Genomic DNA, 21,260 nt, shown 5'->3' on the forward strand with positions numbered 1-21,260 from the left:
ACAGAGACCTATGTTGCATGGGATTTTATGTTTTCGAGAGTGGTCGATGTATTTTTTTAGACTTCCTCTTTTACATTTTTCCCACAGATAGAAGTCCAGAAGTGTTAAGTCTAATGAGCGCCCAGGCCATTTTATGTTTCCCGCACGACCGACCCAGCGATCTCCAAATATTGTGATAAGGCCTGTAATTACCCGCTCCGAATAGCGGCCATCCGTCATGTTGACAGCACATAGTTTGCATTATGTATAATGGGGTATCTTCCAATAACTGCGGTAGCACATCTATTAAGAAATATGTCTATTTAGCGTCCTGCCGGTAGAACAGTGACCAAAGATGAAATTCTTGGAAGTCCTATTGACAAGCCAAGGTCGTCGTTTATTCACTACTCTCTTCCAGCGTGGATTTTCAGCAATCAGTAGTGCGTATTGCGGAGATATATTTTCCCGTGGTTTTTACGATGCTTCATCCGAAGACAAATTTTTGTATAACAACGCCGTATCACTGTGCAGGTTTCTCAGACACTATTTGAAGAACTGTAGCTAATTCTTGAAGTCACTACCATGAAGTTGTTGAAGCAGTGAATATATATTTTTCTTTTTGTGTTTGGTACTGACCTTCGTTCTCTCATTATGTACTGCAGTGGTAGCTGTTGTGGTTGGGGAAGTACGAGTGTTACAGACGTCACCATCATATCGTGACTGTCAGTTGGACATCTCCCCGCCTCTTTTACATTAATGTATTTCAGAAGGAAAAAACTGTAGACTGTTCAATAATATTCTGGAATGTTAACGAATATTTTCGAATATTAACGAACGCTAACGAATATTCTCCAGTATCCTGGAATACAACTTGGAATGGGTCCATATCGCAGTGGTCCGTACTCCGGCAAAACCTTCCTAACAGATGAACTGCACAGCATAGTAGTAAAAGACATAAGTACAACTCATCGAAAAAGTGTATACGCTTATAGAGAGAGTCTGCGTAAACAAAGAATGATTACGTGAACGAAAAATTGTAGCAACAACAACAAAACGATGTAATTCAACACACAAGTCAGCGAATATACAGTATCCATTGATACAATGATGAATCAAGAAGAAAGCGTAGACTTCCCTATGGAATTCCAAAATTCGCTGAATGGTCCTCTCGCAATAAAACTTGCACAGAACATCACGGAACCGAGGATTTTAATCAGAGAAGAAAAAGGAAAGTCCGTATTCATAACACGAGTTTCGCTAATTACAACTAACTTACCAGTTAGCTTTAAAAGGCCCCAGTTACCGGTAAGATCAGCGTACCCAAAAACTATCAAAAAGTACAACGGCGAACGTCCAAATGTTGTATACTGAATTTAAAAGAATCGTGTTTCTCGTTAATTCATATTGCTAGTTGTTGAGATCCGTGGCTGTGGGTTATCTATTTTTAAGAAATGCAGCAACCAACCACTTTTTTATGTACTTTTTTTTTACCAATGAACTACGGACTTTCCCGTGGGAGGGGGGGGGGGTGGTGGTGGCTTACGTGGCTCAGCGACACAGATAGCCGAGGGGTGTGTATTGAGAGGCCAGATAAATGTGTGGCTCCTGAGGAGGGCAGTAGCCTTTTCAATATCTACAGGGCAACGATCTGGATAAGTGACTGATATGGCCTTGTAACACCAATCAACATGACCTTGCTATGCGGCTACTGCGAACAGTCGAAAGCAATGAGAAACTACAGCCGTTATTTATCCTTAGTGTATGCAACGCTACTGTATGCTTAAATGGTGATGGCATCCTCTTGGGTAAAATATTCCCGACGTAAAATAGTCCACCATTCGAATCTCCGGCTAGATTACTCAGGAGCACGTCGTCGTCAGGAAAAACAAAACTGGCGAACCGGTCAGAACGTGGGAAGTTACATCTGTTAATTGGGGCAGGCAGCTTAGAAAATTTAATAGAGAAATGGATAGGTTGTAGTCAGATATAGTGGGAATTAGTGAAGGGCTCTGAGCACTATGGGACTCAACTGCTGAGGTCATTAGTCCCCTAGAACTTAGAACTAGTTAAACCTAACTAACCTAAGGACATCACACACATCCATGCCCGAGGCAGGATTCGAACCTGCGACCGTAGCGGACTCGCGGTTCCAGACTGCAGCGCCAGAACCGCGCGGCCACTTCGGCCGGCTAGGGAATTAGTGAAGTTCGTTAGCAGGAGGAACATGACTTCCGGTCGGGCGAGTACAGGGTTATAAGTTCAAAATCAAATACAGGTAATGCAGGACTATATCTGATAATGAATAAGAAAACAGGAATGCAGGTAAGGCACTCTAAATAGCACAGTGGACGTATTATCGTAGCCAAGACAGACACAGAGCGAACACCCACTACCTTACTAGAAGTGTGTAAGCGAACTTGCTCCGCATATGACGAAGAGATTGAGAAAATGTATTCACATAGTTAAGGGGAAGTTTAAGACTGGAGGGAGGGGCGGACTCGATAGTAAGGCAGAGAAGGAAAAAATAAAAGGTGAAGAAGGTCGGGCAGGGGGGGGGGGAGGGGGAGAGAGGGAGAAGGAATGAAAGAGGTAGCCACCTGGTCGAATTTTGCACAGCATAATTTAATCTTATGTACCGTTATGAAATTTCCTGGCAGGTTAAAACTGTGTGCCCGACCAAGACTCGAGCTCGGGACCTATGCCTTTCGCGGTCAAGTGCTCTACCATCTGAGCCACCGAAGCACGACTCACGCCCGGTACTCACAGCTTTACTTCTGCCAGTATCTCGTCTCCTACCTTCCAAACTTTACAGAAGCTCTCCTGCGAACCTTGCAGAACTAGTACTCCTGAAAGAAAGGGTACTGTGGAGACATGGCTTAGCCACAGCCCAGGGGATGTTTCCAGAATGAGATTTTCACTCTGCAGTGGAGTGTGCGCTGATATGGAACTTCCTGGCAGATTCTGGAAACATCCCCTAGGCTGTAGCTAAGCCATGTCTCCGCAGTATCCCTTCTTTCAGGAGTGCCAGTTCTGCAAGGTTCGCAGGAGAGCTTCTGTAAAGTTTGGAAGGTAGGAGACGAGATACTGGCAGAAGTAAAGCTGTGAGGACCGGGCGTGATTCGTGCTTCGGTAGCTCAGATGGTAGAGCACTTGCCCGCGAAAGGCAAAGGTCCCGAGTTCGAGTCTCGGTCGGGCACACAGTTTTAATCTGCCAGGAAGTTTCATATCAGCGCACACTCCGCTGCAGAGTGAAAATCTCATTATGTACCGTTGTTGGAGTACAGCGATCTTCACTGTCATAAAATTATTTAAAAACAGTTTTGATCGCAGCCGATGTTATTTTCGGCCTTTTAATTACAGGCCATCATCAGAGGTTGCGCTGTAATAACAAAAGTAAAAGTGCTACATTACGTAGGGAAGGCAATGATGTAAAAGTATACTCTAAAACGCTGCATCATTACCCGTCTGGACTACGGCGATGGCGCCTGATCCGCTGTAGAGACCTCAGGCATTGTAACTGATGCAAACAATTGGTTTAAGAATTACGAAAGAAGGTTGTATAAGTGGAAGAGATATAGAAGTATCGGAAGGTTTCAGATGGATTACATAATGGTAGGATGGACATTTCGGAACCAGATTTCAAACTGTACGATATTTCCAGGGGATGGGGACACAGATCGCAATTTATTTGCTGTGAATGGTAGGAAATTAAGCAGACGAGACCCGCATACGTTGAAAGAACCAGAGGCTGTGGAGAGTTTCAGAGGGAGCATTAGGCAGCGATTGACTGAAACAGGGGAAGGGTGAATGGGTATCTTCGACAGATGAAATAGTGAAGTCAGCAGAGTGTCAAATAGGTAAATAGAGAAGGCCTAGTATATATCCTTGGATATCACTGGAGACATTGCATTTATTTGATTAAAGGAGACGATATAAAGGTGCAGCAAATGAAGCAAGCGAAAGGGAATACAAACGTCTAAAAATTAGGTTAGCATGAAGCGCAAAATGGCTTAGCGGGAATGGCTAGGGGACAGATGTAAGGATTTAGAAGCATATATCACTAGGGGAAAGATAAATACCGCCTATAGGAAAATTAAAGAGGGCTTTGGAGAAAAGAGAAACACATGTATATCAAGAGTTCAGTTGGAAAACGAGTACTAAACAAAGAAGGGAAAGCTGAAAGGAGTGTATAGAGGAGCTACACGAGGGAAATGACCGTGAAGGAAACCTTAGAAATGGGAAGAGGACGTATATGAAGCTGAAATTGTAGAAAAATGCTGAGAGAAGAATTTGACAACACTGAAAGACCTAAGTCGAAACACGGCCCCGGTAGTCGACGACATTCCATCAGCTCTAGCGATAGCCTTGGGAGAGCCACCCATGAAAAAAAACTCTTCGATCTGGTGTGCGAGATGTATGAGACAGGCGAAAAGACCCCAGTCTTCAAGAAGAATATAATAATTCCAATTCCAAAGAAACCAGGTGCTGAGAGCTGTGCATATTCCGAACTATCAGGTTAATAACTCAGGATTGCAAAATACTACCCGTATTAAACTGGCAGAAAAAAAATCGCAACACCAAGGAGTTGTGCGACATAAACGAAAGTTGGTAGGCGTGTTTCTACATATGAAAGGTGATGCCTGTTCCGATTTCGCCTCAATCACGTAAGAGTAGCGCAAGTAACGCCACTATGAGGATGCAAATCAGATTTGTTTCAAATACACGCTGTAACGGTCGTGAGCGCTAGTTACCTTTGAGATTGGACGTGGTGAGTTGTTAGTCAAGAATACCTTTAAGGCGACAAAGATGTCATTATCATCACCTCACTGAGTGTGAACGAAGTCGTGTAATAGGGGTACTAATAGTCGGACGTCCCTTCTGCAATACTGCGCCGGCCGCTGTGACCGAGCGGTTCTAGGCGCTTCAGTCCGCAACTGCACTGCTGCTGCGGTCGCAGGTTCGAATCCAGCATCGGGCATGGATGAGTGTGATGTCCTTAGGTTAGTTAGGTTTAAGTAGTTCTAAGTCTAGAGGACTGATGACCTCAGATGTTAAGTCCCATAGTGCGTAGAGCCATTTGAACTATTTTGCGATACTGCAGAACGACTTCGCAGGAATGTAACCACTGTACATGATTGCAGGCAGCGGTGGTCACGGGAAGGTACTATCGCTAGAAGACCGGGCACCGGACGCCACGTGGCATTACCGAGAGAGAAGATCATCGTCTTCGGCATATGGCTCTGTCGCGCAGTACTGCGTTTGGAGCAGTAATTTGAGCATCAGTTGGCACCACAGTGACACAATGAACTGTTACAAACTGGTTACTTCAAGGACAGCTCCGAGCCAGACGCCCCTTAGCGCGCATTCCACTGGCCCCAAAACAACACCATTTGCGACTTCAGTGGTGTCAAGCGAGAGCTCGTTGGAAGGAAGGGTGGAGGTCTGTTTCCTAACGAAAGCTGGTTCTGCCTCGGTGCCAGTGATGGCCGTGTGTTGTTTAGGAGGAAGCCATATGAAAACCTGCAACGAACCTGTCTCTTGCCCAACGTAAAGTCCCGAGCGACTGGAAAAAAGCGCAGGTGACGCCTGTATATAAGAAGGGTAGAAGGACGGATCCTCAAAATTACAGACCAATATCCTTCACATCGGTTTGTTGCAGGATTCTCGAACATATTCTCAGTTCGAATATAATGAATTTCCTTGAGACAGAGAAGTTGCTGTCCATACATCAGCACGGCTTCAGAAAGCATCGCTCCTGCGAAACGCAACTCGCCCGTTTTTCACATAATATCTTGCGAACCATGGATGAAGGGTATCAGACGGATACCATATTCCTTGACTTCCGGAAAGCGTTTGACTCGGTGCCCCACTGAAGACTCCTAACTAAGGTACGAGCATATGGGATTGGTTCCCAAATATGTGTGTGGTGTCACCACCAGACACCACACTCGCTAGGACCAGCCTTTAAATCGGCCGCGGTCCATTAGTATACGTCGGACCCGCGTGTCGCCACTGTCAGTGATTGCAGACCGAGCGCCACCACACGGCAGGTCTAAAGAGTCGTCCTAGCACTCGCCCCAGTTGTACAGCCGACTTTGCTAGCGAAGCTACACTGACAAATACGCCCTCATTTGCCGAGACGATAGTTAGCATAGCCTTCAGCTACGTCATTTGCTACGACCTAGCAAGGCGCCATAGCATTTGATATTTATATTGTGAAGCATGTACAGTCAAGAGAGATGTTCTACAATTATGGATTAAAGTTAAGTATTACAGCAACTGCGTCCGTTTATCTAAGTCTCATTTCCTTGTAATGTTCCAGACCTCACGCCAATCTGCGTGAGCTTAAAAGCGTGCATTTCGGCCTCCTCTAGCAACACGGTGTTGGCTCTTCTGCCAACACTTCAATGTGAGTGGCTCGAGGACTTCTTAAGTAATAGAACCCAGTACGTTGTCCTCGATGGTAAGTGTTAATCGGAGGTGAGGGTATCATCTGGAGTGCCCCAGGGAAGTGTGGTAGGTCCGCTGTTGTTTTCTATCTACATAAATGATCTTTTGGATAGGGTGGATAGCTATGTGCGGCTCTTTGCCGATGATGCTGTGGTGTACGGGAAGGTGTCGTCGTCGAGTGACTGCAGGAGGATACAAGATGACTTGGACAGGATTTGTGATTGGTGCAAAGAATGGCAGCTAACTCTAAATATAGATAAATGTAAATTAATGCAGATGAATAGGAAAAAGGATCCCGTAATGATTAAATACTCCATTAGTAGTGTAGCGCTTGACACAGTAACGTCGATTAAATATTTGGGCGTAACACTGCAGAGCGATATGAAGTGGGACAAGCATTAATGGCAGTTGCGAGGGAAGGCGGATAGTTGTCTTCGGTTCATTGGTAGAATTTTGGGAAGATGTGGTTCATCTGTAAAGGAGACCGCTTATAAAACACCAATACAACCTATTCTTGAGCACTGCTCGAGCGTTTGGGATCCCTATCAGGTCGGATTGAGGGGGGCATCGAAGCAATTCAGAGGAGGCCGGTAGATTTGTTACTGGTCGGTTTGATCATCATGCGAGTGTTACGGAAATGCTTCAGGAACTTGGGTGTGAGTCTCTGGAGGAAAGGAGGCGTTCTATTCGTGAATCGCTACTGAGAAAATTTAGAGAACCAGTATTTGAGGCTGACTGCAGTACAGATTTACTGCCCCCAACTTATATTCCGCGGAAAGACCACAAAGATAAGATAAGAGAGATTAGGGCTCGTACAGAGGCATATAGGCAGTCATTTTTCCCTCGTTCTGTTTGGAAATGGAGCACCGTATGGTGGATTGCGGAGTATGTATGTAGATGTAGATGTGATAGACACACTGGACTTACACCTGGAGTTATGGTCTGGGGAGCGATTTCAGATACAGCAGTGGCATTCTCGTGGTTATTCCATGCACTCTGACTACGCATTTGTACTTCAGTCTGCTGATACGACCTGTTGTGCTGCCATTCATGAGCAGCATTCCAGGGGCTGTTTCCAGCAGGATAACGCTCGCCCACGTACCGCTGTTGTAACGCAACATGCTCTACAGAGCGTCGGCACGTTGCTGGGGCCTGCTCGATCACCAGACCTGCCTCCAGTCGAGCACATATGGGACACCATTAATCGTTCCTGTATTTAACCGACCAAGTGCGACAGAGATCGAACGCCATCCCAAAAACTGACATCCGGCACCTGTACAACACAATGCAAGCATATTTGCATGCTTGCATTCAACATTTTGGCGGTTACACCGGTTACTGAAGGACCAGCAGTTTACATTTGCAGTGGCTTATCTCGTGTTTATTTGAACCTGTCATCTTGAAATGTTGATCATTTAAATCTGTTACGTAGACAAATGTATTCCAGAACTTCATTTCTTTACATTAATTATTTTTTAGTGTTGCGATTTTTTTCCGTTAGTGTAGTACAATACACTTTATATATGCTGTGTGATTTGGGATGTGTGCTAAAGTGTACTTGTGGTGTTCAACGGCTTTTGCGTTGTTTGCTGCCATTGGCAATTCTTTATCGTTGTTCGTAGCTATAATATTTTTGGCACAAATATTTGGCTGTGTTTTATCCCAATTTCCAATAAATTTCCCGATTTCACTGTTGCAATGAGGAGAAAACATAGAAACTTCACTCTCCAAGCTGTTACTCCGGATTAGAACATTGTAGGTGCGCACCGCTTGCGGTTGTGGTGGGAAAAGACCAAGGTCACCCACTGCCTGCTGTAGTAGGCTGCACGGTTACCACCCTGTTGTTGTTGTGGTCTTCAGTCCTGAGACTGGTTTGATGCAGCTCTCCATGCTACTCTATCCTGTGCAACCTTCTTCATCTCCCAGTATCTACTGCAACCTACATCCTTCTGAATCTGCTTAGTGTATTCATCTCTTGGGGTCCCTCTACGATTTTTACCCTCCACTCTGCCCTCCAATGCTAAATTTGTGCTCCCCTGATGCCTCAGAACGTGTCCTACCAACCGATTCTTTCTTCTAGTCAAGTTGAGCCACAAATTTCTCTTCTCCCTAATTCTATTAAATACCTCCTCATTAGTTATGTAGTTTACCCATCTAATATTCAGCATTCTTCTGTAGCACCACATTTCGAAAGATTCTATTCTCTTCTTGTCCAAACTAGTTATTGTCCATGTTTCACTTCCATACATGGCTACACTCCATACAAATACTTTCAGAAACGACTTCCTGACACTTAAATCTATACTCGATGTTAACAAACTTCTCTTCTTCAGAAACGCTTTCCTTGCCATTTCCAGTCTACATTTTATATCTTCTCTACTTCGACCATCATCAGTTATTTTGCTCCCCAAATAGCAAAACTCCTTTACTACTTTAAGTGTCTTATTTCCTAATCTGATTCCCTCAACATCACCTGACTTAATTCGACTACATTCCATTATCCTCGTTTTGCTTTTGTTGATGTTCATCTTATATCCACCTTGCAAGACACTGTCCATTTCGTTCAACTGCTCTTCCAAGTTCTTTGCTGTCTCTGACAGAATTACAATGTCATCGGCGAACCTCAAAGTTTTTATTTCAAAAGTCTTTACTTTATTATCGCACCTCCTAAGATCAACGGATCCACAAAGATGTGACACAATAGATGCTGTAGGAATCATTCAAATGGTAAAAACTGAAAAATAAATCCTACGCTATCTACCCTAGCATACATTAATGCTAATAAAGAATCTTAAGCAGCCGCACATTGGTGCACAGCTATTCAATACACGACTCCCTCGTCGTGGTGCGGTGCGCAGCTGATAACGCAGAGGTCGGTGATTTTATGCTGCAGGGTTGGTAGGCCCGCAGGCAGCGATGGCTGTGGTGACGCGACGCTGGCTGTCATCAGTCGTCTCCGCGATGTCGTCGGGGGAAGGTGTTGTGGTGCCGGTGGCGGAAGCTCACCGCTTCATGGCGGACTGTATGAAAGCCGTGGGTGCCAGCACAGACAATGCTGCCGCCATGGCGGACCTGCTGGTCGCCGCCGATCAGAAGGGACACTTCAGCCACGGCATGAACAGGCTCGGTCAGTACCTTCTCTCTATGCCTTACTACACTCTCTGCATCCTGATTAGCTCTGTGACTGCCTTATACTTTACAGGCACTCTGGGTTGCACTTACAGGTACAGTGATACGAGGGTTAATTCAACTGTTTCTCCATTCTTTTGTTCCACGTTTCTCTCGTCGTTTGTGGACGTTTCCCCCTTCTGTCCAAGTTGCTCCAGTCTTCTTCTTGGGTTCTTCCTGGAAATCTTTGATGCGCTTTGTGGCGGTTATTCCACAACATCTTGTGGAGTAATTTGGAGTTAGCTCCATGTCCCTTCCAACTTCTTTGCACCATGTGTTATCCATTTTTAATTTACTGAAGTAATTGAATTGTTGGGATTCATTCTTTGGATGTGGCTGTAGAAAGCTGTTCTTCGTTTCCTGATCATGTTTCTGATTTTTTCCATTTGTGTACGAAGTTCACTATTACGACGTCGTCTGTATTGCGTTTGCTCTTCAAGTGGTCGCAAAATTTTCCTCAGAATTTTTCTGTCTGTAATTTCCAGTGCTTCCATCGTCGCTTTTTTGTCCACAGATAAGCTGTCTGCTGCATAAAGTGCGTCTGGGCGAATTACTGTAGAGCAGTTTGTAACTTGAGCACTAAAGGATAATGATTTCCTATTATATGACCCGTTTTCATCTTATTAATTCTTGCGTTAATAGCATCTTTCTCCGGAATTTCTCAGTCAGTTACTTCTCCTAGGTACTTGAACTTGTTAGTTCACTCATTTTTTCTGTATTTAGTTTTCATTATGCTTGAGGTTGCCGTAATGTTTGTCATAAATTTGCTTTTCTCAAGGGAGATTTGTAAGCCTGCCTTTCTGATTGTTCTTAAGAGTTTTTCTATATGTCTATCGGCTGTTTCCATTGAGTATGAAAAAATAGTTAGGTCATCCACTAATACGGGGTGTTCAAAAAGTCTCTCCGCAGTGCCCTATGATTGTTAACCGCGTGTGCCGTATGCCGCTGTGAATATATCGAAATGAAACTCAGTGAAATACAAGTTATTAATTTAATGAATATTCTTTTTTGCGTACAAATTTTCACATTAAAAGTTGAAAGTGTCCTCTCCGTTGTTGAATACACAATTCAGTTCATCTAATCATGTTTCCAAACGTAAGCTGTAACATTTCTTCTGTAACAGAAGCAGTCACAGTGGATATTGCAGTTTTCAATTCATCCATGGATTTTGGACGGTTTTTATAGACAGTTGCTTTCGCTGAACCCCAGAAGAAAAAGTCAGGTGGTGTTAGGACAGGCCATCGTAGAAGCCAACGTCCCTGTGAAATTATGCGATCACCAAACACATCAACAAGCGGTGACATTGAAAAGCGAGATGTATGCGCGGTTGAACCACCTTGTTGAAAATAACCGTTCAGTATTTCACGTAACACTAGTTCTCTTATGAACCGGTACAGAATATCACTGCAGTATCGTTGTGCGTTTATTGTTTCGTTGCAAAACCCAGGCAGGTGAACAATCATACGACACGTGCAGCTGACAATCACACGGCACTGCGGAGAGACTTTTTAAACACCCCGTACTAAACAGCCTATTTGTAGGTTGTCCCTTTTGTAACCTAATCCGACTCCGTCATTGGTTTGGGTTTCTCCTAATGACATTCTTTATTCTCTTATGATTCTTTCTAGAACACATTCAAAGAGCAGTGGGGGAGAGAACATGCCGCTGCCTCACACCAGCTTTGATCTGAAAACTTTTAAAAATTCAACCTCTAAATTTATTTTCAGAATTGGCGTTTGTTAGTGTTTGCTTAATTCGAACTGTGTTTTTACAGTATAAGCTCAGTTTGTTGAGTATTTCCTCAAGTGAACAAAAGTGACTAAGAATGTGTGTGGTGTCCGAAAGAACAAACAATATTTGGTTACAAGCGTGCAACACAAAGTCAAAGCTTTCTCAGTTTAGTGATGAGCGATTACGAGTAAGAGACGATTTGTCTGCCTTTTCGATTATTAAATGAATCGATTACTTGCATCCTAATACAATTACTAGCTGTGTTAGGTCTTTATTTTTAGGCCTATGAAGCATTTCTGTAAAATTACTTGCTGTGACAAAAAGATCGGATCTGCTAAAAATATGCCGATTCTATCACACTTATGTTTTTCTTTTTGTAACTAGCAATAATTGTCCAGTTTTAAGAAATGGAGGTTCTCATTCGTTTTTGATGAAATATATACGTTACTAACATCTATTAGTAAAACTAATATTGATGTCGAGAATATGCCTGCAAGCACCAATTTGTTTCAGGGAACTAACTAGGGATCATTAAGTAATCTTTGTCCGTTGAGCTGTTGCTATGTCCCCTGTCTTATGAAACAGTCTTTCATAAGTAACAGAGGGTTGGCTGTTCCAGATATTTACGAGCCACATTATGCAGAAGAGGGATACACTGCCTCATTGTCTTTCCAAAATTTCAGAAATAACAGTTTCCAATTGATTGTAGGAAGGTGCAAATAGAGTCGAATTTCTGAGACAAAATCCTGGCTATTTGCTGTTATTTGGGGGGGGGGGGGGGGTAGACCTGTGCTCCTGCTGCATTGAAACAGACGTAACATACTCGTTACGTTATTTATTTTTGAATTAACACATACTACAAAGAGCATAGCTGAGTAATATTAATCAAATTAACAGGAATTAATCGCCCTCCGCCGCGCGGGATTAGCCGAGCGGTCTGTAGGCGCTGCAGTCATGGATTGTGCGGCTGCTCCCGGCGGAGGTTCGAGTCCTCCCTCGGGCATGGGTGTGTGTGTTTGTCCTTAGGATACTTTAGGTTAAGTAGTGTGTAAGCTTAGGAACTGATGACCTTAGCAGTTAAGTCCCATAAGATTCACACACGAATAATCGCTCTCCCTAGGTCAGTTCGCTTGCTTAAGCCGTATGACGAGCTGTGGTAATTCCCATCTCTGTGAGGACTTAGAAGTATACTGAATTGTCATACATTCCAACACACAACACATGTTAGGAAGAAATATACGTTGTTAATTTCAGAACATTAAATAAGAGTACTGAGTACTTAACAAAATTCAAGCTGGTGTTTCTGCTCAGTGTATTACGACAGAGTTTAGCACTGCCAAGTCAAGTTTCATTTAATACCTGTGTCACTTCTAAGTGAACTTTTAAGACATGAAGGAAAATCGCTATAAAAATCGAACTTTGTGATAAAACAAGACTTGTCAGAAAACGAAACCAGACAAGTAGACCAAAACTAGCCATCACTGAGGATGCCATGTACCAATGGTGCAGACAAAACGATCCTTCAAGAGGACCCGATTAGCAGGCTCCAGTGGAAATATAATTATCGGTGAAATATCTGTAACAAAACTGTTTGGGAACGTTGAAAGCATTTAATTATTTCATAAAGGCCTCTCTTAGAAGATGTAAATTTACCGTTTACACAGGTGTAACATATGAAACTGACTTGTTTCGGAAGTCCGTTCTCGACAATACAAAGTTCAAAAAAACGTAGACTGTTTGTTACACTCCTAATTATAGCTTCAGATAACTGCTTCACAAAGCATTTCTGCAATTCGTACCGAGACTCGCCGCAGTTAGCCCGAGGTAACGAGATTCCACTTTAGTCTCTGTTACAGGTTAATTCTTACGAAGAAAATAGAAACAACAATCAGCCCTTGTCCCTCACTTAAAATTGGCGAAAGATGATTGTTGACAGCTAGCATCGCTGTTGTCAGCTTTTAACTACGAAGCGCAAACTGCTGCAAGCGAAACAATCTACCACTACATACAGGGTGTTCAGAAATTCCCGTTACAAACTTCGAGGACTTGTAGTGAGTATATAATACTGCCAATGTCCGGAAACGTACGGTTTCCGCTCTGGGACGTTTTCAATTCATTGTGTAAAGCGTCCATGTCTGCTGAGGGAAACTGAAAAGTTGCTTGTGCTGGTCTGCAATACAGTAGGTAGGATGATGTGTACGTCAGACGGTCACCAGCTGTCGCGTAACATCTGCCTTGTTTAATTTACGCAACTCCTGTACAGACAGGAAGATCTGCTGGCACGAGTTCTGATCGCTGCACTAAAAATTGAAGAGACACCAGATGGGATTGAGAGAGTGTACCAGAACATGCTTCGCAGGTACAATATCTGTAACAACGTTGGTGATCGTCACATAGGGCCGCTGTTGTAATGCATCAGTACCGTTCTGTACGTACAGTATGCTGGTTCGTATTTGGTTCGGAATAATGTAAACGTAATGTTCAAGTATAAATACAAACATATGTACTTAAGTGATAAATGGGTGTTTCGTTGCGTTTTCTTTCGAATTGTTACCTAATAATTGTACTGCGTCACGCCTAATGCAATTCCTGAAACAGAAGTGGATGAATAACATCTGAATTGAAACGGTCGTAGAACCGATAAGGTACGTTTCCGGACTGGGGTTCCAATTCTAAATATTACGCACTCGCACCGATCTAAAAGTCCTAGAAACTTACAACGGGAATTTCCGAACTCCCTGTATAAAAGGCAATGTCCCGACCGACTCTCTCACTGTCTCCTCATAGCTCAGCCCAAACCGCCAAGGATAGAAACTTGAAATTTGGATGATGATGTTTGGGTGTTGGGGCGCTCAACTGCGTGGTTATCAGCGCCCGTACAAGTTCCTAACCTTTTGCTCTGTACAAACTCGCCACATTCATGAATGATGATGAGGAAAACACAAACACCCAGTCATCTCGAGGCAGAGAAAAATCCCTAAGCCCGCCGGGAATCGAACCTGGGACCCCGTGCTCGGAAAGCGAGAACACGACCGCGAGACCACGAGCGGCGGACTTCAGATTTGGAGAGGGTGGTGATCTTATACTGTAAGCACCGCTAAGTAGGAATTTTTCGAAATTCCACAGGGGGGGACTGAAATAGGGGATGAAAGGTTTTTTTGAAGGCAATTTTGAAGCTTGGCATACGAAAATTGGTATTTGGTTTCTCGGTCAGAAATATAGAATTTTTAAAGCTACGTCTATATTTGACTGCTCGGCTACAAATGTTGTTGTTGTCTTCAGTCCTGAGACTGGCTTGATGCAGCTCTCTATGCTACTCTATCCTGTGCAAGCTTCTTCATCTCCCAGTACTTACTGCAACCTACATCCTTCTGAATCTGCTTAGTGTATTCATCTCTTGGTCTCCCACGATTTTTACCCTCCACGCTGCCCTCCAATGTTAAATTTGTGATCCCTTGATGCCTCAGAACATGTCCTACCAACAGGTCCCTTCTTCTTTTCAAGTTGTGCCACAAACTACTCTTCTCCCCAGTTCTATTCAATACCTCCTCATTAGTTATGTGATCTACCCATCTAATCTTCAGCATTCTTCTGTAGCACCACATTTCGAAAGCTTCTATTCTCTTCTTGTCCAAACTATTTATCGCCCATGTTTCACTTCCATACATGGCTACACTCCATATAAATACTTTCAGTAACGACTTTCTGACACTTAAATCTATACTCGATGTTAACAAATTTCTCTTCTTCAGAAACGCTTTCCTTGCCATTGCCAGTCTACATTTTGTGTCCTCTCTACTTCGACCATCATCAGTTATTTTGCTCCCCATATAGCAAAACTCCTTTACTACTCTCATTTCCTAATCTAATTCCCTCAGCATCACAAAAAAATATATGTTTCAGTGTTCCTGGAAATTTTACCCCTAAAGGGTTGAAATAGGGGATGAAATGTTTTAAGAAAATATTTCATTATGAAAGCATTTTTAAAGCTAAACCTATGAAAATTTAAGTTTAGCTTCAGTGTTTTCGGAAATTCAACCCCTAAGGGGTTGAAACAGGGGATGATATGTTTAATGAAACTATTTCATTATAAAAGCACTTTAAAAGCTAAGCCTATGAAAATTTAAATTCATCATCTCAGTTAGAAATAAAAAAGGCATTTCACTGTTTTTCAAAAGTCAACCCGTAAGGGGATGAAATAGGGGATGAACATTTATATGGAAATATTTCATTATGCAATCATTTTTAAGCTAAATCTATGAAAAATTGTATTTGCCTCCTCTGTTACAAGTGAATAAAATTCACATTTCACTGCTTTTGTAAATTCAACCTCTATAGGGGTAAAATAGGGAGTGAAACGTGTTTATAAAAATATTTCATTATGGAATCATTTTTTAAGCCACTTCTTTGAAAATTAGTATTTGGCTCCTCTTAGTTAGAAATGATAAAACACGTGTTTCCCTGTTTTTAGAAATTCAACTCCTAAGAGGGTGAAATAGGACCAGAAAGATTCACTGATTCATCATCGCCCCGCCCAAACCACTAAGGACGTTAACTTGAAATTTGGTGAGAGAGTGGATCTTATATTTTATGCTGTTGTTCAAGAAGGGATTGTTCGAAATTCAACTCCTAAGGGAGTAAATACGGGATACAACGTTTTCTGAAAATATGTCGCTATTAAGGCAATTTTGAAGCTAGAACTACGAAAATTAGTATTTGGTTTCTCAATCAGAAATGAAAAATTAAGACTTTCACGATTGTTGAAAATTCAGCCACAAAGAGGGTAAAGTAGTGGGTGAAAGTTTTTTGTAAGTAAAATATATTAAAGAAACTACTAAAGCATTATTAAAGCTACATCTAAAAAATAGGTATTCGACTTTTCGGTTAGTAATTAAAAAATATGTGTTTCAGTGTTTTTGGAAATTCAGCCTCCTAAGGGTGTGAAATAGGGAATGAAAAGTTTTACGAAGTTATTTCATTATGAAAACACTTTCAAAGCTAAAGCTATGAAAATTTGTATACGGGTTCTCTGTTATACATTAAAAAAATTTGTGTTTCACTGCTTCCGGAAATTCAGTCCATTAGGGTGTGAAATAGGAGATGAAATTTTTTAAGAAAATAGTTATTTGTAATAGAAAAATTTAAATCTATGAAAACTGCTATTTCAATTCTTGGTTATATATAAATAAATATGTGTTAGGCGATGAAAGTGTCTACGGAAATATAACCAGAAGAACGCAAAAGGCATGATGAACAAAAACTTTAGACTCCAATTAGTAGAATTTCTTTTTGGTCTGGAGTATATTCGGAAAATACCATGCTTTTATCGAATGTTCGTGCGTTTAGCTGCACCTTGCTGCGTCTGTTGAACGGGTATGTAAGAAAATAAATCCTAGAGCTCATAGTAATTTTGAGTTGAACTTCGTTCCATTTAGTGTTGCTAATCACCTGAATACCTTAATTCCTGTTGGTAAAGCAATAATTATTGTTGTTGGTGTGAAGTATGTTCATGTATCAATTTATCGTGTCTAAAAATACTGGTGTATGGAGTAGAGACAGCAATAATGCTGATAGTTTTATACTGAACGGTGATTTTTGTGGGATCCTAAATGCTGCGACTGTAAAAACAAATAGAAAAGATTAGGTGCCTCGCGGGAAATACGCGAGCTGTTAAAAAATAATGTGCACGATCTGAAAAATAAAATGAAACCCTTATGGAGGTATTTTTACTGTGAGTACAGCTCTCCTAAAAGAGGTACCTGCTTTGGAAATTTTAGGGCCTACACAATTCAACAGGGGTTCGAAATCTGTAGCTATAATTAGAAAAAAAATATGAAATAGACCATATTCCAATTCAGCTTTAAGATCAGACATTAATTTTGTCCCATTAAACTGCCCCCTATTTTTTAAAAGGGGGTCGTCCACCATCGTCATTTCTTCTTCACTTCTGTTTCTGATGATCAGCTTATTGTAGCAGAATAAATGCTGCACATGCGGCGACTGCTAAATCCTCTTCTTCCCTCACAGCATACAGAAACTGTAATTAAAACTCAACTTTATAACAATAACAAAATGTGCAACCTCCAGCATTTATCAGAGCCAACTGCGACTCTACATGTCCGAACCCGTTGGTTTGGTGAGGGTGGCAGACTTACTGCCAGTGCGTTGGCTGCCAACGTTCGGCTCAATACAGGGTGATTCAAAAAGAATACCACAACTTTAGGAATTTAAAACTCTGCAACGACAAAAGGCAGAGCTAAGCACTATCTGTCGGCGAATTAAGGGAGCTATAAAGTTTCATTTAGTTGTACATTTGTTCGCTTGAGGCGCTGTTGACTAGGCGTTTAGCTCAAATGGAAACAGATGAATCTTTCGTTTCAAAGATTGTGTTTAGTGATGAAGCAACTTTCCACACTAACGGGAAAGTCAACCGTCACAATGTCTGTATATGGGGCACTGAGAATCCGCGGGAAACAACTCAGTATGAACGTGACTCGCCTAAGGTGAACGTTTTCTGTGCCATTTCAGCCAATAAAGTTTTTGGTCCCTTTTTCTTCGAAGGTGCTACTGTAACTGGACTACAGTATCTGGAGATGTTAGAGAATTGGCTGTTCCCTCAGCTCGAACAAGAAGCACAACAATTCATATTTCAGCAGGATGGAGCGCCACCACATTGGCACTTATCTGTCCGTAACTACCTGAACGTCAACTACCCGAGGCGATGGATCGGCCGCCAGGCAGCCCGTGACAGAGCACTTCATCACTGGCCTCCAAGAAGCCCTGATCTTACCCCCTGCGATTTTTTCTTATGGGGGTATGTTAAGGATATGGTGTTTCGGCCACCTCTCCCAGCCACCACTGATGATTTGAAACGAGAAATAACAGCAGCTATCCAAACTGTTACGCCTGATATGCTACAGAGTGTGTGGAACGAGTTGGAGTATCGGGTTGATATTGCTCGAGTGTCTGGAGAGGGCCATATTGAACATCTCTGAACTTGTTTTTGAGTGAAAAAAAAAAAAAACCTTTTTAAATACTCTTTGTAATGATGTATAACAGAAGGTTATATTATGTTTCTTTCATTAAATACACATTTTTAAAGTTGTGGTATTCTTTTTGAATCACCCTGTACATTGGTTGTTGTCCGATTGCCTTCGTTGGGGTAGTGCGTACACGCCTTTAGACCGCACTGGAGGGATCTGCGCCACCTAACCACTGGGTTATATTGATGGTGGGTTGTTGCCGAAAACTTCCACCAACCTAAGTTCTCAACCTTCAAGCAAATCTTTTACATGTCAAGTAACGTAATGTGACGAATCAGCTAGTTTGTTGCACAACTCACCGGAAATAAAATTCTCGGATTCGACCACCGTTTATCTTCTGTAGAATTTTCATCTTTGTCCTCTGCAATGGCAGTACCCAAGGACAAAGGCATATTTGTCGCATTACCAGTCAGTTTTAGTAGGCGAATTCTATTTTTCATCTCAGAGGGCGTGCAATTATTATAAAATTCACCAAGACCACTAATTCTAGAAAATGAAGACAGTCTTGATTGAGTCTGGCTTTCATTATTTATGTTGACAGAGTGCTAGTTCTGCAAGGTTCACAGAAGAGCTTCTGTGAAGTTTGGAAGGTATGAGATGAGGTACTGGCAGAAGTGAAGCTGTAAGAACGAGGCGTGAGTTGAAATTTTTGACAAATCTTTATCAGACAGGTTAATAACAGTTCGAGAATTGTCCTCAACTGAACCTCCCGAAATATAAATGCAGATAAAAACATTATTGTTCTTAATGCAGATAAGGGTAATGCCACCGTCATACTGAACAGTAAGGACTATCATGGAAAAATCAATGATATTTTGGTTCCCTCCAATTACAAGAAACTCCAGAAAGATCCGACTATGAAGATTTTAAGAACGACAAATCGACTAGTGAAAGCGTCTTCATTTGGCTCCGACGATAAGATGCTGCTTTGTAAAACAGAAGCGTACCCACCTAGACTTTATGGCTTACCCAAAGTTCATAAACCTGCCAATTGTCAGCGCTATAGGTGGACCAACACACGAGTTAGCTACACACCTTGCCTCAGTGGTGCAGCCTTATGTTGGTAGGACGGACAGTCATATTAAAAATTCAGCTCATTTCATTGACAAATTAAAGGAAACGAGCGTGGGCCCGAATGATATCCTCGTCAGTTTCGACGTTGTGTCGTTATTTACCATAATTCCGGTAAACGAAGCTATCTTATGCATAGCGGATATTTTTCCTACCGATATTGTAGCATTATTCCGACACTGCCCCACCACAAGTTACTTTCAATACAATAATGACTTTTATGAACAGATTGACGGGGTGGCTATGGGCAGTTCTCTCAGTCCTGCTGTGGCTAATTTATTTATGGAGACCTTTGAACAACGGGCGTTGCAGACTGCCAGTAAGAGACCAGCCAGATGGTATCGCTATGTCGATGACACGTTCGTAGTATGGACACACGGAGCAGAGGAGTTGGATGCCTTCCTGACACATTTAAATAGCATTAATCCGAAAATCCAATTAAGTATGGAGACGGAAAGGAATGGGCAATTTAATTTCCTGGATGCGTCTGTGATTAAACGACGGGACGGAACGTTGGGCCCTAAGGTGTATAGAAAGCCCACACATACTGATCGTTACCTACATAAAGATTCAAACCACCACCCTAGACAAAAAAGAGGTGTAATGAAAACTTTGATAAACAGGGAGTACAAACTTTGTGAACCTGTTTATTTAAAAGATGAGATTGAACATCTACGGTCAACTTTCGTGAAGAATGGCTATTCCAGCAAGGATATAGATCGAACACTTCGCTCGAGGCAAAGAATCAGGAGCAACGACGAACAACAGTCGCCCAAGGGCAAAGTTTTTCTTCCGTTCATTAGTAAAGTCACAGATCGCATTGGGAAAGTTTTAGGCAAGTATGAGGTGGAAACTACTTTCAGACCCACTAGGAAAATAAAAGAATTTTTAAGGTCGGCAAAAGATGCACAACACCCTTTGGCTACACCGGGGGCATATAAAATTCCTTGTAGTTGTGGACAGGTTTACATCGGTACCACAAAGAGAAGTGTGAACACCCGTCTTGTTGAACATAAGAGGAATTGCCGCCTGGGTCACACGGATAAATGGGCCGTAGCGTAACATGTTTACCAGGAAGGTGATCATGAAATAAAATTCAGCGAGACAAGCGTCATATCAAAAACCTCGCATTATTATGCACGCTTGTATAGAGAGGCTATCGAGATTGATAAACATCGTAATAATTTTAACAGGAAAGACGAAGGTGTTAAACTGGATAAAATTTGGATGTCAGCGTTGCACCGCAAGCGTGACGATCGATTACTTTCAATCGAGAATGTTGGCATCACCAGAGACAATCTCATAGCCGACGCCTCGTGATCGACTGTGGCGCCCTCTGTACTGCTTATATAATCAGCGCTTCCTCGAGTTCTCTTCGCAGTTCGCCGTTTTACCTCCGAGGATGTCTCCCGCAGTTGGAGACGAAACGTCAGGAGACAGTTTTATATTTCGACCACGGCCTATCAGCCCGGAAGTTTTAAGTGAAGAGTGAATTTACTGATGTAACAATTCCTTTTTGAAATGGATTTATTTTCCCTACTCTCATATTCCATCAAATATTCAAAAACTTCTTCAGGGGATTTTCTTGACTTCTGAGGTTTAAATCATAATCACTTCTAACAGATGATGTCCGACCTTGGGTTTACCTGGTGTTCAATATTTTGAAGACGTTGTTTATCAGTTCGATGAAGCTTTCTACACGATCTTCATGGAGGACTATCTCACAATTTGGCCAGTGTGACGTGAAAATACCAGGGCAGCCTTTCTAATGTTTCGACGCCTAATCCACTTCATTCATGCCAGCTTCCGACATACAAT

General features: G+C 42.2%; 1 protein-coding gene across 2 annotated transcripts in view; it reads left to right on the forward strand.

Moving 5' to 3' along the window:
• The window catches only part of LOC126484310 (uncharacterized oxidoreductase YjmC-like), a 245,325-nt gene that overhangs the window by 110,227 nt on the left and 113,838 nt on the right, over positions 1-21,260 (forward strand). For both annotated transcript variants that reach the window (XM_050107744.1, XM_050107745.1), the window contains exon 2: positions 9,323-9,556. In XM_050107744.1, coding sequence (XP_049963701.1) covers positions 9,346-9,556 — 211 coding nt within the window. In that variant the 5' untranslated portion in view covers positions 9,323-9,345. The remainder of the gene's footprint in view (positions 1-9,322; positions 9,557-21,260) is intronic.

The sequence above is a fragment of the Schistocerca serialis genome, chromosome 6 (assembly GCF_023864345.2).
Source record: "Schistocerca serialis cubense isolate TAMUIC-IGC-003099 chromosome 6, iqSchSeri2.2, whole genome shotgun sequence".
NCBI lineage: Eukaryota > Metazoa > Arthropoda > Insecta > Orthoptera > Acrididae > Schistocerca > Schistocerca serialis.